We start from the raw sequence: 20,232 nt of genomic DNA, 5'->3' as shown, positions 1-20,232 counted from the left end.
GACAGTGGAGCTATAAAACTGATCTGATCTCAGAGTGAGCTCATTTTGGAGATACCTTGCAGACAGTTTGTGTTAACTATCTGCAAAAAACCTGATCTACTTGGGATGACATTTTGTGTTTTAAAGCTGCTTCCAGGAAAGTTACTAGCTTACCTTAGCATAACCGGCTAGTGCAGACTGTAGCAGTTCTCCAAGTAGAAGGAGCTTCGGGCAATTCAGGTTTAAATTAACAACCCCTCTTTTAATAGATATGAATGGTTTACAGCTGAATAAGTCATCCTACTGATTTATTAACGTTTTCACTTTGTCTGTTTTAGCCTGCTCTTTTCACAGTCGTAAAGACATTTTGGAGACTGTTCTGTTAGCTAATAGCTAACTTAATACCCATTAATTATCACTTTTGTGGTTAAGTTGGTTAGCACTATAGAGACAGTCTCCTGAATGAAATCACCTCCTTCTGAATGTCTGTAAGATGAAAGAGATGGTGGTTGACTCCCTGGAGGAAAAAATGTGACTAAGCCCATTAAAAACAGGGTTGACGAGGTGGAAACAGTGGACAGCTACAGGTATTTGGGAGTTCATTGAATGACAACGTGGACTGGAGGACCAGCCGTGATGCTGTGTACAAGAAGAGGATGACCAGACTCTATTTTCTGGGGAGGCTCAATGCATGAAACAAGATACTGGAGATCTTCCACCAGTCTGTGGTAGTGAGTATTTCGCTGCTGTGGGTGCAGCATCAGTGCCAGAGATGCCAGCAGATGAAAAAACTAATCAACAAGACTGGAACCATAACTGACCAGAATCTGGGGGTGTTTGAGTCAGCGAGAGACAGAAGGTCACTGAACAAACTGCTCTCCATCACACCACACCCACTCCATTCCACATTACTGAGGCAGCAGCTTACTCTCTCTCAGATTTATGTTTCCTGGCTGCCATTAAGAATTCTTCAGAGAACCAGTCCTCCTGTTCTCTGTGAAGCTGTACAACAGGTGACCTTGTTGTGACAGGTGAACACACCTTTCTGTATCAAAACTTCCTGGTTCTCTTTCTGAGATTTATAGAGTATTATTATTTATGATGACCATTTGCACTAAAAATCCAAGCAGTCCTTGCTAGATTGTTCACTGTTATATATAAAATTCTGCACTACCTCACACTGTAATCTTATTTTTATTGTAGATTATCCAATTTATCCAAAAATTAATTTTAGGATAAATTAAGTATCTTTCTATCTATCTATCTATGCAGAAGAGCATCTCTGAATGCAAAAGTCAGTCCTTGAAGTAGATGGGCTACAGCAGCAGAAGACCACACTATGTGCCTCTCATGTCAGCTAAGAACAGGAAACTGAGACTACAATTCACACGGACCTGCCAAAATTGGACGGTAGAAGATTGGAAAAATCTTGATGAGCTTTGATTTCTGCTGCAGCATTTGGTTGGTAGGGTCATAATTTGTAAACAACATGAAATCAGACTGCCTTGTATCACCTGTTCAGGTTGGAGATGGTGTAATGGTGTGGGGATATTTTCTTAGTAGCTTACCTGAGTATTGTTGCTGACTCTGTTGTTGCTATGTCCATCCCTTTATGGCCACACTGTACCCACATTCTGATTGCTGCTTCAAGTAGGATAAGATGTGAAGTTCAAATCATCTCACTGTACTCAAATACGCTTTAGAGTCACCAGATCTACGTTCAGTAGCGCATCTTTGCGATGTGGTGGAACAGGAGATTGCCAACATGCATGTGCAGCAAATCTCTTTCAGCATCTTGTCGGTGACAGCTTCATTGAAATGATGCTATCAAGTCAACGTGGGCAAAATGCCTTTAGTTGTCCAGTGTTGAATCTATGCTGTGAAGAACCAAGGTAGTTCTAAAGGTTAAAGGGGCTCCAACCTGGTACCAGCAAGTTTAAGTGTCAGGTGAGTTTATACAGAATATTATCAAGTTAATTGAACAAACCAAATTAAAGCTTGTAATTTGGAAATGTCGTCACTAGATGGCAGCATTTTTCAATTTCCAGGTCAGCACAGCTCGTTGATGCTGATATGATTAGAATGGTTTTTGTTCCTTAAGGGTACTGTCTTAAGGCATTCGTCATAACAGATGACCTATGTAAACACAGCACTAAAAAAATTTGTTTTAAAAAAGACATGCAGAAAGACATGTTATTCGTAGCTTTCTCACATTGTGCCTCAGTGCAGAAGTTCATTTCAAAGACTAGTTCAGACATGTATTCTGACCCAGGATGTGATCAGCAGTCACATTTGACATCTGTGCATTCACGTTGAACAAATCATAAGAAAACCATCAAGTTTTTTTTTCTTTTATTTTGTTACTATCATAGAGCATCCTATCCACAGAATCACCTCAGAGACACGATAGGTCAAGAGTACTGGTTCAGTTTCTTCAGGCGGATATGTTTATCTTCCTTTATGTGCCTTTAACATTTATTTTCCAAGGACTCCATGGAAGTACACTTGCACAGATTTAAACTTAGGCTAGTGTGTAGGGAAAACAGCGTGCAATTCACCTGACTTGCAGGTTTTCATAAGTCATCCATCTTCTAAAAAGTGAATCAAGCTGCTGTCAAACAAAGCTGTTTCTATCCCAGAAGATTTATGATCAGAATCATCTGTTTGCAAGAAAGATGGGTAGCTGGTAGCCTATCAAAATCAGAATCATTATTCTATCAAGTTAACACACCCATTTGTGTTCTAAAAGATCCAGATGCCAGAAAACAATGCGACTAGCGCCAAGTAAAGCAAAAGTGTCTTCCCACATGCTTGCTGCTCAGAGAAGCTCCTCACTGCAGCTGTACCCTCAACAGGCGACAAGATGCATGTGGTATTAATTAATGCTCTTATTGTGCCATTTCACTTATGCTAAGAATGTGTTTATGGAGCAGATGAGTGTCAAGCAAGGTCACATTCAGGTGTTCTCAGGGTGTAATTATTCTTTCAATATTCACCTCTTCAAGACAGCGTTGTTGGTTCAGGGTCCTTTCATGCCAAACGATGACATTTAAAGCGCAATTATCTTCATTTAAATTTGCACCTTGGGTATTGCATGTCACGAAGATGCGATATTTAATGTCTCTAAACCAAATAGCCGGCCTACACGTTACAATCAGCAATAAAATGATATGCATTTAAAAGCCCCCGAGGACCTTTTCAGAGTGTAAAAAGTATTGAAAGGTTGCTGGCACATTTTGTAGGATAGCTGTGGCTCTGGAAGTGATTAGGCCTCAAAGGTTGGGTGAATATATTGCACAGAGACAGAAGCGGGTGGGAGTAGTATCTTGTGTGTGTTTTAAGTGTGACACGATGAGAAAATGTGTGTGTGTGCGCGTTTGTTTCGAGTGAGAGCGAGAGAAGGAGACTGGGGCGGTTCTCTTATGCAAGCAGTTCTCAGTATGAATGTAGATTGGAAGATGTGTGGCTCCTGTGGTTGGCTGTCCCCTGTGTCACTGCCTTTAAAAAACACTTGCCAAGAGAAATGTCTTCTTTACAGGCTTTGGCTGCCAGATGCTGGGGATAATGGATAGGACTGCAGAGGGAAAGATGGAGAGGTGCGCTCAGCCAGCCACACAAACACCAAAGTGCACACATACACAGAACACAAACACGTGCACGCTAGCACACTTTGTGGGCAGCGGTCCCCTGTAGCGCTGAAGTAAGCTGTGAATAATTCATCTTCAAGTCACTGTACGACTGCCACACATGCATTCTGTTACACACAGGGGAAGTGTTAGGCCTAGTAAGGCATGTCATACTAAGTAGTAAGTGAATGAGCATGCAGATTGGGCACGCTTTCAGAATCCAGAGGTGCCACGTTTTGTTGACGTGGGTAAAACACAATGGCAAGGAATAGCTGTGTGTGTCTATGTCTCTGTATGAAGCTGTGAATGAACACATGGGGCGCCAATGTGTGAATGTCGAAGTGTGTCTGTGAGCGGGATAGCCGGTGACACAGGAATGTGTCATAGTTCCTGCAAGCCACCCAGCTCCTAAACTGCAGCAAATAAACATTCCTCTGCTGCTGTGTCAGTGCTGGAGCGCTCGCCCGCTGTCGCTGTAAAACACAGCTCGGAATTAAAACCAAAAGCAGGGCACTTCTTCTTTCTGTCCCCAAGAGTATTACTAGAACGGAGATAATTAGCACATGCCGTCAAAAATGTCTCAGTGTTGTTTATTGATTCAAATGAGGGCATGCTGGGCCTCAGACAATGGCCTGCAGACAATAAAACAAGCTGACTCATCTTTACTGGTTGAAGTGAAAAGCAGTAAATTACTCCATCCGTGCTGTGGTCACTCAGATTTCATTGATCTCGTACTCAGGCAAGTAAAAGAAATCCAGCAGCGGACAGTTTCGCGAAGATACGTTTGGATGAGGAGAAGTGTTAACGTTCAGCGTAGCCAGACACATCCCGGTGAAGTTTATCACTGGCTTGTCTGTTTGATTTAACTGAATGTGTGCTTCATCCATGCTGACAGGTGAAATTATGCACAGGCTCATGTTGTGTCACATGGATTCCACCACAGTTTGTGCTCATGTTTCATGTGGATCTCAGAGCTGAAATGTTGCTGCGCTGTACCCGTACATTGTCAGATGTCTGTAAACATATTCTACTGTTGGTTGTCCTTTCCCAAAGTCTTTCCCTATCATTACGGCTCTGTTTACGGGAGCTCTTACAGTGTTTGCTAGCATATTGTCTCCCCTGGAGTACGGCGTGGTTTAAAGTCGCACTCTGACGCACAGTTTTCCATCTGAAACGCTTAATTTCAGCGGGACACAGTCTGACATGGCACTTTATCTGTTTGTTGTCACATATCTGGCTTTGCCAGGTTAACCATTCACAGATGTGTAACGAGAGAGTTTTACTTTTTCTTGTTCCATAATCGTTCTCACCGAATCATTGCCTGTGCATTTCAAATGGTACCTAAAGCTGGCCCGTCAGTGGTTTAGATGAACTTAGGGACACTTTTAGGTGTTTAGTTAGAGGTGATGTTCCATGGTGGTGAGGTTTTTGTCTCAGGAGTTTTGAGGTTTAGCAAAGAATTTAATATCAACAAAAAAATGGGCCAGCAGAGAAAAAGCCATCAAGCCAAGACAATCCAGAGGCCCTGCAGTGTGCGTATGCGTGCGAGCGTGTTGATAGCTCAAAATATATTATCACCCCAAGCACATCCATTCGTGTGTGTTCACATGCAGGAGGCCGCAATTGAAAACATTTTTATACACGTGTGAAGAGTGCTGGCCTATTAAACACACACAGACCCCAATACACACATACACACACACACACACACACATATGTACATATATATATATATATATATATATATATATATATATGTACATGCTGAACAGTTACATCCCTCCCACCTTAACTGCAGGGCTAGTTCTCCATCTCACTCCATAGGGGCACTGAGCCTGACCACAGACATCATACTGATTGCTCACCATGGTCGAGTGGTCTGTCCACATTCCCACCCTGATTCACTATGTGCACAAAACCCAACAACGGAAAACAGTGGTTTGAGAGTGTCTGAAGGTTTGCGGACAGCAGTGAGCGTTCGCTGTGTCTCTCTTAAATCAGTCCTCTTCTCATGCCTTCCACTGGCCCACCGCACACCCCAGAAACATGGGAACAGGCGAACGCAGGCTCAAACCGATGTTTTGGAACTTTTTGGAACTGAAGCGAGAGGAGACGCATAAACAGGACGCCGGAGCTTGTATATTTGCTGGGGTGAATCTAACCTTCCCTCCTCTCCTGTGTGACAGGTTGTGGAAGGCCAGAAGATGATGAAGTGATGGAGATGTTAGGAGGCCACGGCCATTGTGATGCTGGGTGGCTGTTACTCCGGAGCTGCCATCTGGCGAAAAGGTCAGTTGCTAGGGGATGATTCTTCTCCTGGACCGTGTCTGCCTCCCAGCTGCCATCCACACACCCACACACGCGCACACACTGGCTCGACTGTGTGCACAAACTTAACACATGCGCACACGCATGCTCTTCCTTTTTATCACTTCCTAGAATCCTGAATTGAATCTGAGTGAATCTGACCCACTACACTCACCGCTATTAATCCACTTGGTAGTTTTCTGCAACTTTGAGTTCTTTATTTAATATCCGAGTGACGAAGCTGTAAATGCACATCTTGTTACATAATACCCCTGTGGTAACCTAATGGCACCAAACTCAATTCTTCTGATTATTACACAAGCTTGATATGGGTGTTCCTATAATAACAATGCCCCAAATTAATTTAAAATTGACCCATAATTGAATGCTAGGATTACAATGAAACATGGAGCGAGCACAGAAATCAAATCACTACTGCGTGCCAGACTCATGCCACACCGCACTGTCAATCACAAGCACTGTAAACAGCCTTTCATTCAGTGCCGTGGCCCAACCCCAATTATAAATTATTTATCATGCTGCCTTCGAATTAGAAGCCAACTCCACCCAACAGGCCAAACATTTTTCCTAGCTGTAGCAGGAATTTTAATATGAGTCTGCTGTGCCTTCAGTATGCCATGTTTCTTGCATGTGACCTGCCTGCTGGATTTGTGCACGTGAAAGCATTTCTCGTGGCTGTCAGGTCAGTTGCAGGCAGCGTGGCTTTTTAATTCTCGTTGTCGAGTTACATAATTAGCAAAATTGCCCCATTAACCTTCACCCTTTAGCCTGCTGTGGCCTGTTGTGATACTACCCAGAGATACTTTTTTTGCTCATAAAAATAGAAAGCGAATTTACAGCGACGGGAAAAGTAACCATGAGCAAGCCACGGGAACAAAGTGCAAAGGAACTAACATTTCGATGCACCACGTATCTCACTTATGAGCAGGCTGTGACTGGATGTCAGCGCGTTATTATTATCTCCAGATATTGGCAAAACAGTAGCTGGCAGCAACCAAAACCAAAATGGGACTCAACCGTACAATTTTGTACCATCTCTATTTCTTTTTTTTCTTTTTTAATCCTCCCTGTCACACATTCCTGTCCTCCTTCCCTCCTCCAAGTCTGCGCTTCTCCACTGGCCTTCCATAAAGCGAGTGACTTTTGTGTAGTGGAGCTGTTGTTTTTGTTTGTGCCCCTCTCACCATAGCTGCCTGCTTGCCGCCTGACAGCTCCGTGTGTCAAAGGTGGCTACAGCAGAACAGACTGTGGGAACAGCCGGTTAGCCTTCCTTGGTCCCCTGCTCCCCAACCAGAGGGGCAGCCATCAATCCAGCGCTCCCCCTACCCCTCCACACACACTGAAGCACAAACACACAAATACCCAACTAAACTCATACTCACACAAAAACCCTACAACGCTCACACCCTCTCCCAATAATCCTCGGAAGCAATTTCATCTCGACTCGGGTGGCAGCCCATTGTCGCCAGCCCCTTCAATCTTTCCTTATTAACTCTCGCTTTGTCCCACATCCGAGCTTCTGGACTCATCTCTCCTACATTCCGATCAGTGCTGCTCCCAGCACTCCCAGGCAACCTCCATTCGCTAATCCCACTGCCTACCCACCACCCCCCCCTCCCAGCAGCCCCACCCCAAGGAACTCTTACTGTTTTTTTTCCAACCTGCCGATCACCTACTTGCAGAGTAAGGTAGTGGCATTAACTCCATGGGTTTTCTGAAGGCAGAGTGTGAAGGCGGGGTGGGTGAAAGAGGAGGCGGCCACAAAGTGACTCCAGGCCAGACAATTAGAACAATGAGCTGGGCCCGTAGGGGGCTAACTCGCTGCGTCACGCCTGGACGGTGGGGTATTTTGTCAGTTTAATGAATTGTCCGTCAGGCTAGAGCCACATCGCAGGCTGCGCAGGGAGAGGCCAGCAGGGACCCAGACACTAAGTCGGTATTTATTACACTGCCTTTGTCACTAATTGAGCTAATTATCACTGACTCCTTAGCACTCCCACAGGCAGCGCCCCCTCCACTTCACTCTCCACCAACTCTCCCACCTCACTCTCATGCCTGGGGTTTGAACTCTGAAAAAAAAAAAAAAAAAATCAACCACTTTTGCTTTCTATTGTTTCTGTCTGCCCATGATTGCTGATTATTTCTCTTTCCAGCCAGATTTGCCTCGTTTTGTGTGTGTTTTCACTCCGTCAGCTCCTGACTTTTCTCTCAGTTTGTCAGTTATTACACAGTAAGCCATATCATGTTCTGGTGTGTTACCCCCTGTTTTCCAGGGGTTATAGAAAGGGGTGATAGAAGACAGAGCTTTAGTTATGTATAGGTCAACAACATTTTTTTCTAATCAGTTTAGTTTTTTGTATTTATAGACATTTCCTCACTTCTGAATTTGCAGTATTTTAGTTCAGTTCACTCTGATCCGTTCTTCCAGATAAGTAAACCGTCGACTTTATCTAATATTGTAGCCGTTCTCTTCTTATTTTTATAATGTTTTCTCTAATTTTATGCCACAAGCCCACGAACCCCTGTTAAATCTACACTGTAATACGATGCTAATTCAGAAGCACTCTCATCCCTGCATGTTACTGCTTTTCCTCCACTCTGCCCTTTCTGGATGACCCTGATTGCTCCTTCTCTGTGGTGAACTGAGAAGTGTGACGCTTTCCAAACTCCTGTGGTTAGCTACATTGCCAGGTGTTGAAGTTTTTCATATTTCTTTCAGGCCTTAAGCAAATGAAGCAACTCCTATACTGTATAAAATAAGGTATGTGGACAGATAAACAGTCTGTCTCTGTGGTTGGTAGCACAGATGCAGGGATGTTTTGTGGAGCTGGAGAAAGAGGCTGCTTTGGTGGTGGTAATAGGATTAAGCAAAGGACACCCAGGGACAGGCTTATATGTTGGCTCGGTCCGTAGTCAAAACTCTCTCAAATACAGCAAACACAACACAAATAATGGTTGTAATGTTGACACATTCACAAGGGCAGCTTAATTGAAAATATAGACTTTATTGTTCTATCGTACAGTACAAAACCAACTGGAACCTAAGTCTTTTGATTAAAATCTAAAAAAAAAAAAGTATTCTCGTACTCTCTAGAACAGTATAAAAATCCTCAGAAATAAATATTTTATATTTACACTAGTAAAAAAAAAGGAAATATTCAGTGCATGACCAAACATGAGTGTTTTTTTTTTTTACAGAAAATAAGCAAAGAAGTGATAACAGTCTTTTTCTATCAAGAGTTGTTTTTTAATCCGCTACATTACACCTACATAGAAAGAGCCAAAAGATAAAAACATCCCCTGACCTGACTCTAATGATAGCATATTTTTCAGCCACTGACAGGCACATAAATCATTTAGAAAACATACAAGTAACATCTTTATAAATATAATCAGATATTTTAATATTTACAGATTTTGGTCCTCTTAGCTGATACACAGTTTGTTTGTTTTTTAGTCTGTATTCTTTAAAATATTTTCATTCAACCTAACTTGGAAAACACAACGCACCATTTGCCTACTTTAACCTGCAATATTTTAATCCTTTATGCATGCATTTGTGGGAAATTTGTATATTGGTCACATTTTTATTCATTGTTTTATTAGTGTTTTATGTTATTTTCCGTATTGATCCCCCAGATTTGCTTAAATCACGCCGTGATATTCAGTGTATTGATAATACATTCAAATTACATTGCCTTAGTAAGATTCATTCAGTCAGTTTCTGTGCTCCCTGCTCCTAGTCATGTAAAATAAGGACCATCCTGTTGCAAGCCGGAGTGGTACATGTGGCTGAGGTGAATTCAGATCTGGAGAAACCTAAACAAAATGGGCAAATGTGGCAGGGAAACTAGAAGTGGTTGGGTTGCATACAATTCCTAAGTACACAAGCATGGAACAGATATCCCATCCAGGGAGATAAACTTCAACCAGTTTCATGGGAGGGACGCCAAACTTCAGCAAGAGAAAACAAAACACAGATTTTTTTTTTTTTTTTTTAAATAAGCTTCCTCTTGTTAGAGGTCCTCGCCAGTTTATGAGAGCATATGTTTGTGGCTCTGTGGCCACAGAAACATCTGTGAAACATTGTGTCCAGTTTCTGCCCTTTGTTGGGGAGAAACAAGGCCCTAGTGGTACCTGGTTACAATGATCAATTCTCCACCACATCCTTTTGTCCATTTACTCCTATTTTTCTAGCATGTAAACACTCGAGGGACAGTTCCCATTCTACAAGTATCATTGTAGTGTTAATTTACTTAAGGTTAAGCATTAAAGAGTAAGACATACACTCCCTCTATACCCTGTTCACATACTTGTGCTTTTCCCTTTCTCCTAAGTTTAAAAATACTGATTGAATTTTTGTGCCAGGATTTCCCTGTATTAGTTTACCCGCCTTGAAGCTTTTCCAGCTTCAGCCTAACAACTTAAAGCACATGAGTGCTAGTGGCTTCTCAACCAGCTACCTAAGTTCTTCTTTGCTCCTTGTATATTCCTAAGTCTTTGCCTACGTGCCCATGTTTGATCATAGACACTGATGTAACGTCCTTGTACTGGTGCAGTTCAGACAACTGACATGACAGCACCAGTGGAATGTGCAGTGGCAGCGTTCAGTCACGCTTTCAGTCCGGGACTTAAACCCACGTCCGCAGCAGAGCAGCTCACAGCCATCCAGGCCCGGAGAAGAGCTGTTGCACGTTCTCCCCGATGTTCCCAGAGTGCCAGTTTTGCCATTGTAGGAGCAGAAGTTGGGTGATTTCTCATAATAGACAAGATCCATAGACGAAGGGGGTTTGTGAGCTGGGTTTTCAGGCTCTAGATGCCGGGGATCGGCTCGGTGAGAGGCACGGTTGCTGCCCTTGTTGGCATAAACAACTCTGGATGCGCCATCAAACCGGTCCTTAAGAAAGTCTCCCACTGTGCGGAAGCTGGGCAGGCGCATCCAACAGGTGCGCACTGTGCAGGAGCCAGACATGCCATGGCACTTGCATTCCTGACGCATCTCTGATGACACAGTCTGGGAAAGGAAGACCAAAGATTACTCATGAAATCTCACTCATGAATACATTCATTTCAAGTAGAATTCGGACAAACAGTCTTAGTAGACGAGTAAAGCAAGTCTTACCATCCTGCCGGCTTCATTATTGTGCAGGTTGGTGAGATAGCGCAGATCTCTGCCCCGCTCACTGGAGTCCACAAACTCACGGCTGAACATCCGGCCAAAATCCACATTGTCACTGCAGCCTCCCCAGTGCCAGTCTGGTCCTCCAGGACCTCGGCGGCGATAATCGCATGTGCACGTCTCAATAGCCCCCTCTGAGCAGGAACGAGCCACAGCGTGGGTCACTCCTGCGCTGGTAATGGCAAATACAAATGCTGTCTCTCGGCAACCTGAAGAAACAACATAAAAACTTCCCATCAGAACCATATCCAGCGTTTTGGACTTTATATTTGCCTTTTTTTTTTCTTTTTTGTCCCAAACTGAAAATCATTTACAGACAAAGCCATTCAAATGCGTACAAGAGATTCCATTACATCCTGTCCAAAATTGTCCTATATTTCCTGGTGGGAAAGACAAGAGGGACTCACCACGATTGACAATTTTGCCAAAAACTGCTGGACTGTGGGTGGTCGGGCAGTTCCAGCGGCGGTTGCGGAACTGCCACTTGCACTCCTTTATGGCAGTGTGCAGTCCAGCGGCGATGGCATGCAAGATGCCAGGATTCTGCCGAATCAGCCGGCGCTGGCGACGGCTCAGAAGGGCCAGGCTTGGGTCCAGGACCAACTGCACGTTCTTGGAATTGGTGAGGAGGTTGGACGAGGAAGCCACATTGACAATACCCCTGGCGCAACACAAGGACAATTCAGAGTTAAGGAGCTGGCAGTTCATGCATGAAGCTCCTTAGGTGACCCTCTAAACTCATTAACTGATGGCTTTGGCATCCAATGAGTGTTGCTCCTTTGAAATTACAGTTTTTATTATGTACTAAAGTAATAAACAGAGTCTCACATTCAGTTCCAAGATCATGAGAAGACAGTTTGTCTCTGAGTAACAGTGTATATTTCACTCTTGGCAGATAACATGAAGCTATTTTTATGTCTTTATAAAAACTTGGACCGGGTGCGATTACTTGTCAGTTTCACGATTAGAATATGTAAGCACATTTGTCTGCTAAATATTCAGGATCTCTTATGTTATGATAATAATAATATTAAAGGATTACAATAATAGACAGTTCAGGACACTCATTCATGATTTCTTATCTGTGTAGTATCAAATTAATGTTATTAGCTTGACAGTTAAGGTTCCCTACATATATGTTAAATCAGATTAAAGATACAAGGTTCCACCAAATGTGATTTAAAGTGCAACTTCAGCTAAAAATGTCATTAAGAAGTAGGCCTTTAAACACCCATCTGAGGCAAATATTTGAAAAGCTATAAAAAAAAATATGCTGCTATGCTTAATGTCATTCACAGCATATAAAAAATAACTTTAATTATTTATTATTATAGCATAACAGATGAAAGCTGTCTGCCTGCCACCTTACTTACAGTATATATGTACATATATGTATGTATGTGTATCCTGTCCATATTTGTGCCCAAACGTGGCACCTGTGCGTCTTCAGCTTTATCCAAATCTTGGATCACTGAACAGGGTTTAAATGCACCCATTTTGCTGGTTTCAGAACATTTTTAGCGTTTCAGCACACAGGCTGTGTAATTTTCCACTTTATTTGGTATTTTCTGTGGTTTATGTGTCAACATTTTTCATTCATGTGTCGTGTATTGGCGGCGTTTTGCTGTTCAGCATTATCATCCGGAAAAGCGGGCGAGCCTGGGCCTGTTAGAGGGTTGACCCAGACAGTGGTGCGGTGAGAGGCCTGGGAACTTTAATAATAATCTCATCTTCTGAATATTTGCTTAATTCCCAAAGTCAGCGATGTGTGTGTGTATGTGTGCTTTCTAGGCGTCTTTCGGATGCCAGCTGAGATTTCAAATGTTCGAAAGCGCACTGCCATTGTGCGGAAACCTTGTCCATCTAATAAAACCGCAAAAACCTTTTGTTGTGAATCGTTATCTCAACAAACCCCAACCCACATTTTTTTATTGTTGTTAAAAACAAGAAAATGTGCCAAGCTATACAGATCCGGTTTTATTTTGGTTTTAAAAAAATCAAAATTCTGTTGCCACAAAGTTTATGATCGCTTAACTATATCCAGTATTAGATCAACGTGTCCCCGGAAAACAACAAACAACAAACAAACAAAACAACAAACAAAAAGAACCCCTCTATATAGGCTATAGGACTCCTTTAACTGTGAACTAAATCCATATTCAATTTATTCCACACTGGACTGAAAAATCTTGTCTCGTGTTCAAACCGCAGTGTCCAAAAAAGGAGCCAGAGAGAAAGCGAGAGAGAGGGAATTAAATCAACCGCAAATAAAAATGCTAAACTGTAATTATTATGTAATTATTTTATTGTTAAACTGTGTGCCGTGGTTAATTTCACTGGAGGCACAATAAATTAAAGAAAGAAAAAAAAACACCCTAAATTTTTTTGGCTGTTGAGCTCACGTAGAGCAACCTGAAAGCATTAAGCATCAATCCTATATGGTTGCAATTTTTTCCTTTTTCTTTTTTTCAAACAGGAGCTGCGAGCGGCTCCAAAACTAACACATTATTTCTATCAAGCTGCACGAAATGTGGCAACTCAATAAAACGCCCTTTTCCCCAGAGGGCTCCTATAAGCTGGCACTTAACTTTGCGGATGAGGTTTTCCTGTAGCATAACGCGATTAGTGCATCATCAGTATCTGCTCAACTCACCACCACCGGCCGCTGTTGTTGACTGCCCCTGTGCCGGAGAGCGAAGACACCAAGAGGATGCAAGCGGCTTTCACCCCTAACAGCAGCGCCAGACTCCTCATCGTGACTTCAGTTCAAAAATGAGGAGGAGAATGTCATTATTTTAAAAGTTTACACACACACACACACACACACACACACACACACACACACACATATATATATATATATATATATATATATATATATATGATAAAGTCATGAAAAAAAACAGACTCAATCAGTATGAAAACAAGAGAACTTTTGTTGCAAACATACTGTGTCACTTCTGTGCCACTTTTATCTTAATGATCAACTTCAGTTCTGGTCAAAATGAGCAGGCACCAAGGTGGATATACTCACCACGCCACAATCCGAGGAGAGGACTTGAAAGGTGAGAGACGCCGGCAAGCCTTAATTAACTTAAATGGCTCTTGAGTGGAGACAGGTTGCTGTGAGGTGTCCGGGCAGGATGCTACTGCTGCTGCTGCTGCAGTCCTCTTCACTCTGTCTCTCTCAGTGATGCTTTGCACGGCGCATTGAACGCGTGGGACAGTTCCGAAGACTTGATCCCCTCGGTGACTGATAGGCAACACATTCTTCTCTTATTGAGCGCTACGAGGGGAATAAAAAAGGGATTTGCTGCTCTCATCTCCCTCTGTTTTTTTTCGGAGCCTTTTCAATAGGATTGGAGGGAGGGATAGTTAATGCTCTTCATAGGGCGCACAATGAATAAGGAAACAACTGAGCAGCAAAAAGAAAGGAAGAGAGAGAGAGAGGGAGAAAAGCAGGGCAGTCCACGGTGTTACGCATATTGTGGAATCTCACGGTCATCACAGAATCGATTCCCTGTAAACGTGTACGGCTGAAAGTATTTTCTTCCCCTTTCAGTGACCGCGCAGCTAGCCTCCGCATCCAGTCTTGCTGAGAGAAGTTTCCCCGGAGCCCTGGAGCAGTGATGAGTTGGTACAGATGCTGTGGGTGCGCCCGCTTTGGTGCTTCGCCGCTGCTCAAAGCTGGTGTCACGGTACAGTATAGTTACAGCGCAATATGAGCCATCTGAAACTGCCCTTTTTACCCGGTGGTTGGATTAGCCTACTCCCTAACCGCATCTCCTCCTCTCTCCAAATGCGCACTCAAAATGTGCAGTGACTAAGGCCATTTCTGCACATGTTCTTTTTTTCACATTTAAACCCCTACATATCGAGTTTATTCATTATTACATGTAAATAATATATATGTATTTTTAAAAGTGAATGTTATCCCTTAAAGTTACTTTCTTCGCAATAAAGCGTGTTATCAGCCGTCTTTATCATCTAAGCGCGCACGCGCACACGCACAGCGAAACGTGAATGCATGCAGAAGTAATAATAAGCTCGCAATTGTCCTATAACTCACACTGCCTGCTGGGCTACTTAAATATTTTTCAAACACTGAAGACATGAAATATGGCCTCCAATCAGAAGTTTGATGTATGATGAACCAGGAAAAGAGGGGGACGACTAAGGATAAAAACCAGTCCAAACATCTGGCTTGCAGACCTCCCTCGACGCAATGTAGCCCAGTGTAATCACAGCTTGAGCCACTTTGCGGCATCTCCATCAAACCCCAGACTAGGAGCAAGCTTAAATGTCCCCAAACTTCTCCATATTGGTTCATTTTGTGACATTTATCTGCTAATTTGCATATTCCACATTAGTCATTGCAGAGGTTGTAGGTTGAGTAATCTCTCCCCCTTCCTCTGCACCTCTCTGTCTCTCCCTCAGATGACAGTAAAAGGAAGTAGGCTTTAAAAAAAAGAGAGAAAAAAAAAGCTTTAATGACAGCCACCCTACGTTTTTACCCGAGCCTTATATGAATTTGCTCAAACGGGTTTCCTGGAGCAGTCATGCGACACCGAGCAGATTAGAGCTTCAATCCGGATAAAGGGGGCCTTTTATATACAAATCAACTTCAAATCACTTTTTAAGCCACTTAGATATACACACCAAGGCAGAATGCTAATGCACTTTTCATTGCTGGAGCTTAGGGAATGGAAGGAGATTAGATGAATTGGTGTCACTAAGCGAACCGTGTTCGAGGGGGGTTTTAACTTAATTTTATGAAAGTAGCACACAAGCACCTTTCGCACCCAGCAGCAATGTTATGTTTAATTTTGGATAACCTGAATAGATATACCGATTGATTCGTGTCCACACAGAAGGCCCGGGCAACTTGCTACATAAGCTTACTCAACAGTGACCACAGAAAAGAATTTTAATAGATATGTTGTCTCCAATAAGGTGTTTTAGTCTGTCAGTTCTTTTGAATCCCTAAAAATTATTTGTCATTAGAGTTTTGTCAGAGGTCGTAATTGCAAAACATTGTAAATAACAGTCTGTTACTCTAGCCATTTGTGCATTTGTGCGGGTTTTTTTTTTCTTTCGTTGCTTTGAAATAAAGACTTTAGATTGACAAAGTGAAGTTGTTTCAAGCACAACAATGAGGCACAGCCGCTCTGATGGAGGTGGGAGGAAGGGGGAGCACAAGACTTAAAAACAGTATTGTTGTAGGGTCTGTTAGCGGAGCCGCCTGCCTGCTGCTGCCTCCCTGTCGTACAGTGGAACCAGCAGCTCTCCCCTCCCCCTTCATTATTTAAAATAACTCACCGCTTTATGAACAAAATCTTCCTTGAGTTTCCATATTTCATCTCATCGAGGATTTCTTTGTTCTCCCCCAAAATGTAGGACCAAATTACCTTATTCCTCCCATCACACCAACAGAGAGTAGGAACAAGTACATGCATATATAAATATGTAATTTTTTTTATCCTTATAAATATGATCATTGGATCCAGTATTTCTAAATACCTGCTTAATTCGAAATCGCTGTCCCGCAATGCTTGTAAAGTGCTTGTGCGTAAAATGTTGGAGACGTCATTTTACGCTTGGGTGAATGATCCCGTTATCGAATAATTAAAGTATCAACTGGTGATCCAGTTCTCATCCTAGCCAATATTTTGCAAACAGCCGCCTGTAGAGGCATCTACTCCCCTCCCCTCTTTCTCCCCCCTCTCCCCCCTCCTCCTCCACTTTATTCTCTCCTCCGACCTCCTCTGTTCTCCGTCTTCACTCCTCGGTCGTTTGGCGGTGCATCGATAATACTGCAGACATCGTCCTTTCGATTTTCTTATTCGACGCGGACCATCACTACCAGTGTTTTAATGTCACGTCGCGAAAGACGCTCAACAAAATGGAGCTATCAAACAAACTCCGTTGGGACCAATTCCTGATTTTGGCAGCAGCACTTATGTCACCTGCAATCACGTAAGTGCACTTGAAAGCGCCAGGAGAGTTGCAGACTGTGGCTGCACGCGATTCGGCAGAGTTGCGGGAAGTCCTTTGCATAGGTTACTATTTAAATGAATAATTTAGCTATTTTAAAACAAAACAAAACAAAGAAAAACATAAAAAACGAATTATTAGTCATTGTATTTCGAAGTCTGGTTTCGTGTAAAGTTAAATAAAAAAAAGTGCAATCAGTGTTAATTGAGTGGTTTAGCTTTAAACGAGTCAAAATAATTCCAAAATGATTTCACTTTCAATCTCGTTATTTCTTTATAAGATGCATTTGGCCATTAAATCTGTTTTTGATACTTCTCAGCTGGATAATCTGTTTAGAATTATATTTTCCCTCCTTTAACCAACTGACACTGGAGCACAAACAGTGCAGCAAATACTTTTGGATGCATTTTATTGGTAGGTGTATTTCCCATAAAGAATAAATTATATCATATCTCTCTTAATTATTTATTGGTTTGTATTTTTCTTAAGTGTACTGAACCCCCTCCCATTGCCTCATACTCCTCTGGGCTTGACTAATGAACTGTTGACCATCTCCGATGACACCCCCCACCACCACCATCTCACTCCCCCACTCTTTCTTCCACTCTCCCTGCAGGGTGCTGTGTAATGATATCCTCAGCCTGAAGGTGGCAGGAGATCCAGTGCTAACCCCTAACTCTGTGTGCCTCAGGCTGGCAGGCCTCAGTAAACGTCAGATGCGGATGTGTGTGAGGAACCCTGATGTGACAGCATCTGCTCTGCAGGGGATCCAAGTGGCCATCCATGAATGCCAGCACCAACTCCGGGACCAGCGCTGGAACTGCTCCTCGCTGGAGGGCTTTGGCAAGCTGCCGCACCACAACTCCATCCTCAACAGGGGTGAGAGTCTGAGGCAGGCTAATGATAGTCAGTATGTGATCCTGGGGTTTATGGTAGAAAAGTGCAGGTATGAGAATACAGATTGCGCTGTACGCAGGTAAATGACATTTGTAGAGCTGCAGTCTTTATGGTTTCAACCTCTCTGAGTGTGTTCCTCTTGCTCCTAGGTTTTCGGGAGAGTGCCTTCTCTCTGGCCCTGCTGGCGGCGGGCGTGGCTCACTCTGTGGCCTCGGCTTGCAGCATGGGCAAGTTGCGGGGGTGTGGCTGCGAGGCCAAGCGTCGCCAGGACGATGACAAGATCCGGCTGAAACTCACACAGCTGCAGCTGCAGACGCTTCAGAAGGGTGGGGCAGGCATCGACTTAACACGGTCATTACCCTCAGAGCTGAATGGTCATCATGGCAGCCTGCCACCTAACCTGCACTCAGCCCACCCCTCAGCCCTTCTCAAGCCCTTACCGGATGAGCTAAGCTCTATGCAAGACACCTGGGAGTGGGGGGGGTGCAGTCATGACATCCGTTTCGGGGATCGCTTTTCCAGGGACTGGCTCGACTCCCGGGGGTCTCCAAGAGATATCCACGCCCGCATGAGGATACATAACAACCGTGTGGGACGACAGGTGAATATTGTGCTTTTCAGCTGTTGTCCCTCCGAGCTTCAGCACTCACTCATTATGATTTTGGTTGTTGTTGGAGTTTGCTTACAGTGTTATTCTTTACACAGATAGTGACTGACAACATGACAAGGAAATGCAAATGTCACGGCACATCAGGGAGCTGTCAGTTTAAGACCTGCTGGCATGTGTCTCCAGAGTTCCGGCTCGTGGGCTCCATACTCAAAGAAAAGTTCCTGACAGCCATTTTTGTCAACTCTCAGAACAAGAATAATGGGGTCTTCAACCCTCGGACAGAAAACGGCGCCAGTGGAACCCAAGGGGGTCTCGGCGGAGGACGTCGTCGAATCATGTCCAGAGAGCTGGTGTACTTTGAGAAGTCTCCTGACTTTTGTGAGCACGACGCGTCCATAGACTCTCCGGGAACACACGGACGGATCTGCAACAAAACTAGCTACAGCACAGACAGCTGCAGCTCGCTGTGCTGCGGCCGTGGACACAACATCCTGAAACAGACGCGCAGCGAGCGCTGTAATTGCAGATTTCACTGGTGTTGTTACGTGCTGTGCGAGGAGTGTCGTCACACAGAGTGGGTCAATGTGTGCAAGTAGACGTCAGTCTGTTCCCCCCTTAGTTCGAGCGGCTTTTACTCATCCAGGACTCAAGATGGCGAGCCTGTCCCTTCGCCCACTCCTGTTGTTCGAGCTTTTGTTTTTGCTCCTTGTGCAACTCTCCCAGAGATTCTGTTTACGCCCCCCCCCTCTTTTTTTAAGTCCATCATCTGGGATCTATTTTCTTTTTGTAGACGCTGTTATTCTCAAAATGCCAAGTCAGAGATTGAAGAGGTGACTCATGTCATTTGTCTTCCCATGGTCTGTTTAGACGCTGGCCTTTCAGCCATGAAAATGGCCCATACTTCATCGTTTGAGTCCCACAAAGACAAAAAAAGAAAGAAAACGCAACAGCAGAGGAGCTTCAGTGTCTACAAGCTGACTCATCTTATTGTACAGTAACAGTTTATTTGAATGTGTATGTCTATAATTGTAAATGTATTATTATTAATATTAATATTGTACTAGAGCCTGTCTTTTTTCATTTCAGTGAATGACAGATTGATGGTGGCCATGTGGTTCAGCATGGTGAAGCAGTGTGCAGAGAGAACAGTCTAATTTTCTTTCTCCATTTGCACCAAAACAATACTCATGTGTGACTCGGAAAAGTACTAATTTGGGAACTTGTCTCACAATCTCTCTTTACTGATCAAAGAAGAAAAGACAGACGATTTTTTTTTTTTTGGAAGGGTGAATGAATTTGACACAGTGCTTTCTCACATGCAGGACTTTCAGATGCTCGTCCAAGCTTGTACACTTGTAAAACTCAAGATGGGAAACTGGAAGCAACATCCGATTTGGAAGCAAATCGGATCCCTCAAATCTCTAGATTGTACGACTAATGATTCAGATTTATATATTTATATAATGGTAACAATAGTAATCACTTCATGAGAATTGGTGCTAGTGGTCATGTTTTTTATGACTCTGTATCATTACTGTGGCAGCAAAAATGCTCTCTCTTGTGTATAACTGTACTGTGATTTGTGTTACTTTCCTATGAAATTGTGACTGGGCTCTTGA

The 20,232-nt window shown here is 43.3% G+C and overlaps 2 protein-coding genes across 8 annotated transcripts in view; one reads left to right on the top strand and one right to left on the bottom strand.

The window, feature by feature from the left end:
- Positions 1-20,232, top strand: part of wnt10b (wingless-type MMTV integration site family, member 10b) — a 25,424-nt gene extending 5,192 nt beyond the window's left edge. The window contains exons 1-8 of one of the 7 annotated variants that reach the window (XM_025901744.1): positions 63-219; positions 534-1,010; positions 1,252-1,926; positions 3,518-3,575; positions 5,792-5,894; positions 17,723-17,985; positions 18,153-18,604; positions 18,709-20,232. In XM_025901744.1, the coding sequence (XP_025757529.1) occupies positions 5,821-5,894; positions 17,723-17,985; positions 18,153-18,604; positions 18,709-19,209 (1,290 nt within the window). In that variant the 5' untranslated portion in view covers positions 63-219; positions 534-1,010; positions 1,252-1,926; positions 3,518-3,575; positions 5,792-5,820 and the 3' untranslated portion in view covers positions 19,210-20,232. Of the gene's footprint in view, positions 1-62; positions 1,011-1,251; positions 1,927-3,517; positions 3,576-5,791; positions 5,895-14,678; positions 14,811-16,871; positions 17,089-17,722; positions 17,986-18,152; positions 18,605-18,708 lie in introns of those variants that run through there. The other 6 variants (XM_005478066.3, XM_005478065.4, XM_005478064.4 and 3 more) reach the window with 6 other exon arrangements.
- Positions 8,753-14,286, bottom strand: wnt1 (wingless-type MMTV integration site family, member 1). The gene is made up of 5 exons (XM_003448173.5): positions 14,147-14,286; positions 13,766-13,871; positions 11,520-11,773; positions 11,056-11,321; positions 8,753-10,947 (listed from the first exon to the last, which is right to left on the bottom strand). The coding sequence occupies exons 2-5, from the start codon at positions 13,864-13,866 to the stop codon at positions 10,456-10,458; spliced, it is 1,113 nt and encodes a 370-aa protein (XP_003448221.1). The 5' UTR covers positions 13,867-13,871; positions 14,147-14,286; the 3' UTR covers positions 8,753-10,455.

The sequence above is a fragment of the Oreochromis niloticus genome, linkage group LG20 (assembly GCF_001858045.2).
Source record: "Oreochromis niloticus isolate F11D_XX linkage group LG20, O_niloticus_UMD_NMBU, whole genome shotgun sequence".
Lineage (NCBI taxonomy): Eukaryota > Metazoa > Chordata > Actinopteri > Cichliformes > Cichlidae > Oreochromis > Oreochromis niloticus.
Note: the sequence above shows the minus strand (reverse complement) of the source record. Positions and strands in the feature narration are given on the sequence as shown.